Genomic DNA, 3255 nt, shown 5'->3' with positions numbered 1-3255 from the left:
GCTAAAGCATTTCCCAGATTACCTAGCAATCCTTAATAGTTGAAGAAAAATTCACACAGAAAATTATTTTGAAGCCTTTTCAAAGCCGGTAAGGTGTATTTGGTTTTCTGTGGTGTTACTTATTCCTAGGGAGTAATTTTTACACTCAGAGATCTTGCCTGACAATCAGATACATACCTAGATAAAGAATTGTAGAGTACGACAGTAACATGCCACAGGAATTTTGGTTTGTTTCTTTTCATTTCTAGGATAACAATTACTAAGAGGGAACTAGAAACATGGAACAACCCTTTTGACAAAACACAGCGATCAGAGTCTTTGGGGAAAAATACTTAAAACCCGTGTGACCATGAAACAATTTTTTTTGGGCAGGAAGTGAAAGTATTTCCTATAAACATATTCTTTTAGTGCTCATTCTTGGTATTCAAAGTTATCTATAATGTATTACAAAAAGAGAGCTAATGATCATGTCACCACTTTTTTATCAGAAAAACTTTTAGCAGTACCTTTTTAGCAGAAAAGACAGCTAAGTTTTCCATGATATGCTATCATTTGCTTAGCTGGTGATACAGATTTCAAAAGTTTTATCTCTGATTTGCATTTGAGAGTTGGCACAAGTTCAGTTACAAGCTTTGAAAATTTGTGGTTCCACATAAAGAATTGTAAAAAAAAAAGTTAAAAAACCTGTCCTTTTATCTTTTTGCTCATTCTGCTCAAAGCAATTTTTTTTTCTGGTCCAAGCAGATCTACAGGTCGACAGTGTCCATCTGAGCGATAGGGCGAAAATTTTTGGCTATTTATTCCGATGTCTGAGTACTGAAGTAAGGTGTAGCTGACAATGCACCTTTAATCCGAATGGTTTTGTATAATTTGAGAAATACGGATAAAAGTAAAAGAGTAATTCCCATTGTATTTTACTTTGGATGCAGAATCCCTATACTATGAATTGGGAGCTAATAGGAAAAAGAACGCCAATAATATAAGCTAGATTGTAAGATTCACCAGGCAATTTAAAAAATGTGTTTTATCACAGTTCAGTATAAATAGCAGAATTCCTCGGATTTACGTGATTTTTTTTCTATGTGCATTCTGGGATCTCTGATAATTGAATACAACTGCAAAAGGGCTTAAGCCAGTGACCTCAAAACGAGGTTCCCAGAACAGTACACAGTGGTAAAACCTGAGGCAATAAAGCGCCACTGAACTGAAATGTAAACATTCATACTATTAGGACATGACCGAATTTTCACTTGATTTAATTTTGTTTTGGAGTTCTACCGGGCTGTCTTCAGACACATCCCTTTCATATCTTAAATTGTGTCTCAAAGGTGTTTGAGGAGAATTCAACAGTCTGGGGCATCCCAATCAAGTTTAGCACATAGTTCGTGTAATGTTACAGAGCACTTTCTGAATGTAGGGGTTACCTATACCGACTCTCCCCGAGCGAAAGGAGGCACGTTTACATTTCAGGGTCCCTTTGAATGACTAGAGTTCGAAAAAATCTCAGTTCCTACACTTTTTTTCCCCGAGGCTCAGGGGTCACTTGTCCCGCAAGACACACGTACCACACTCACCGTCTTCGGGACTCGCAGCCTGCGGAGAGCCTGCTCCAGCCGATGGAGAAGAGGGTGTGCGGAAGGAAGGAGTCCGGCGCGCGGCCGCTCGCGGGAGAGGGCGGGGGACGGGGAGAGGCGGTGCTGGCGCGCGCGGGCTGGGTGTGCGCGCCGCCGCCGCCGCGTCACCAGCGTGCGGCACGTGCCCGTGTTTACGTCCCTCGTGGAGCAGTCTACGTCAGCAGCCAAATGGCAACATTGTGGCGATACTGAGGTTCAGAGTTTATGAGACGCGTTTCTATCCGTCAGGCCGGCTCCGGGCGGTCGGGAAGAGGAGGAGAAGGAGGTGGGGCGGGGAGATCGGCCTGGGTGAGCGGCGGAGACGCACACATCCCCGGCCCCTACAGCCTACCGGCCTGCCCGGCCCCGCGGGACCCGCTCCTCACCTTCGGAGAGCCGCAGACGCCGCACCGCGGCCTCGCGCTGGGGGCGGCGGGGACAGGCGCGAGGCGCTACCGCAGCACCGGGCTTGTAAACAGATCCAGCTGCACGTGACCATGTGAACTACCTGCTCCGGGGACGCGTATTGTCTTTCCGGCGAGCCGCACCACAAAGGAGCGCGGCGGGTTCAAGTGAGGAGGGCCGGGCGAGCAAGCTGGGAGAGCCGGCCGGCGCGCTAAGATGGCCGAAGGCGCCCAGCGAGGGTGAGCGGGGGGCGCGGTGCAGCCAGCCGGTGAGTCTTCGGGCGGGCAGGGCCAGCGTCGCCTCCCCCGCGGCCTGGCACCGGAGCCACTATGTCGTTCGCGCTGGAGGAGACGCTCGAGTCGGACTGGGTGGCCGTGCGGCCCCATGTGTTCGACGAGCGCGAGAAGCACAAGTTCGTCTTCATTGTGGCCTGGAACGAGATTGAGGGCAAGTTTGCCATAACCTGCCACAACCGGACGGCCCAGAGGCAGAGGAGCGGCTCCCGGGAGCAGGCAGGGGCACGAGGGGGCGCTGATCCCGGAGCACCCGCGTCCGACGGGACCCGCGGGCCAGGCAGCCCAGCGGGCAAGGGCCGGCCCGAGGCCATTGCCTCTGCGACTCTGGGTAGAAGCCCCGGGCCCCGGAGGAGCCCGGCCTGGGCGGAGGGCGGCTCTCCGCGGAGCGCGCGCGGCCTTCGAGGGGACCCGCTGCTGCGATGTCCCGCTGGCAAGGGGGCGGAGAGCCCCCTCAGGAGCCCAGTGCGGGCCAAGACCAGCCCGGTCCGAAGGGGATCTGAAGGCAAAGATGTGGCGGGGGCCGCTGCAGCAGCAGCCCTGCCGGCTCCCAGGGAGGCCCCGGTGTCCTCCGTGCGAGTAGTGAGCGCTTGCGGGGCGGTCTCCGAGGAGATAGAGGTGCTGGAAATGGTGAGGGAGGACGAGGTGGCCCCGGCGTCCCTGGCGCTCTCGGACGCAGAGCAACCGCCTTCCACCGCCGAGCTGGAGTCCCCGGCCGAGGAGTGTAGCTGGGCCGGACTCTTCTCCTTCCAGGATCTGCGTGCTGTGCACCAGCAGCTGTGTTCTGTGAACTCGCAGCTGGAGCAGTGCCTGCCTGTATTCCCCGAGGAGCCCTCTGGCATGTGGACCGTGCTGTTCGGGGGCGCCCCAGAGATGACCGAGCAGGAGATCGACACTCTGTGTTACCAGCTCCAGGTTTACCTGGGCCATGGCCTGGACACCTG

General features: G+C 53.9%; 1 protein-coding gene across 1 annotated transcript in view; it reads left to right on the top strand.

Annotated features, from left to right (window-relative positions):
* The first annotated feature begins 394 nt into the window (after positions 1-394).
* Positions 395-3255, top strand: part of JMY (junction mediating and regulatory protein, p53 cofactor) — a 95043-nt gene continuing 92182 nt past the window's right edge. The window contains exon 1 of the mRNA XM_040622146.1: positions 395-2929. Coding sequence (XP_040478080.1) covers positions 2348-2929 — 582 coding nt within the window. The 5' untranslated portion in view covers positions 395-2347. The remainder of the gene's footprint in view (positions 2930-3255) is intronic.

Source organism: Ursus maritimus, unplaced genomic scaffold (assembly GCF_017311325.1).
Source record: "Ursus maritimus isolate PB19 unplaced genomic scaffold, ASM1731132v1 scaffold_5, whole genome shotgun sequence".
Taxonomy (NCBI): domain Eukaryota; kingdom Metazoa; phylum Chordata; class Mammalia; order Carnivora; family Ursidae; genus Ursus; species Ursus maritimus.
This window is presented reverse-complemented; position numbering and strand designations above follow the sequence as displayed.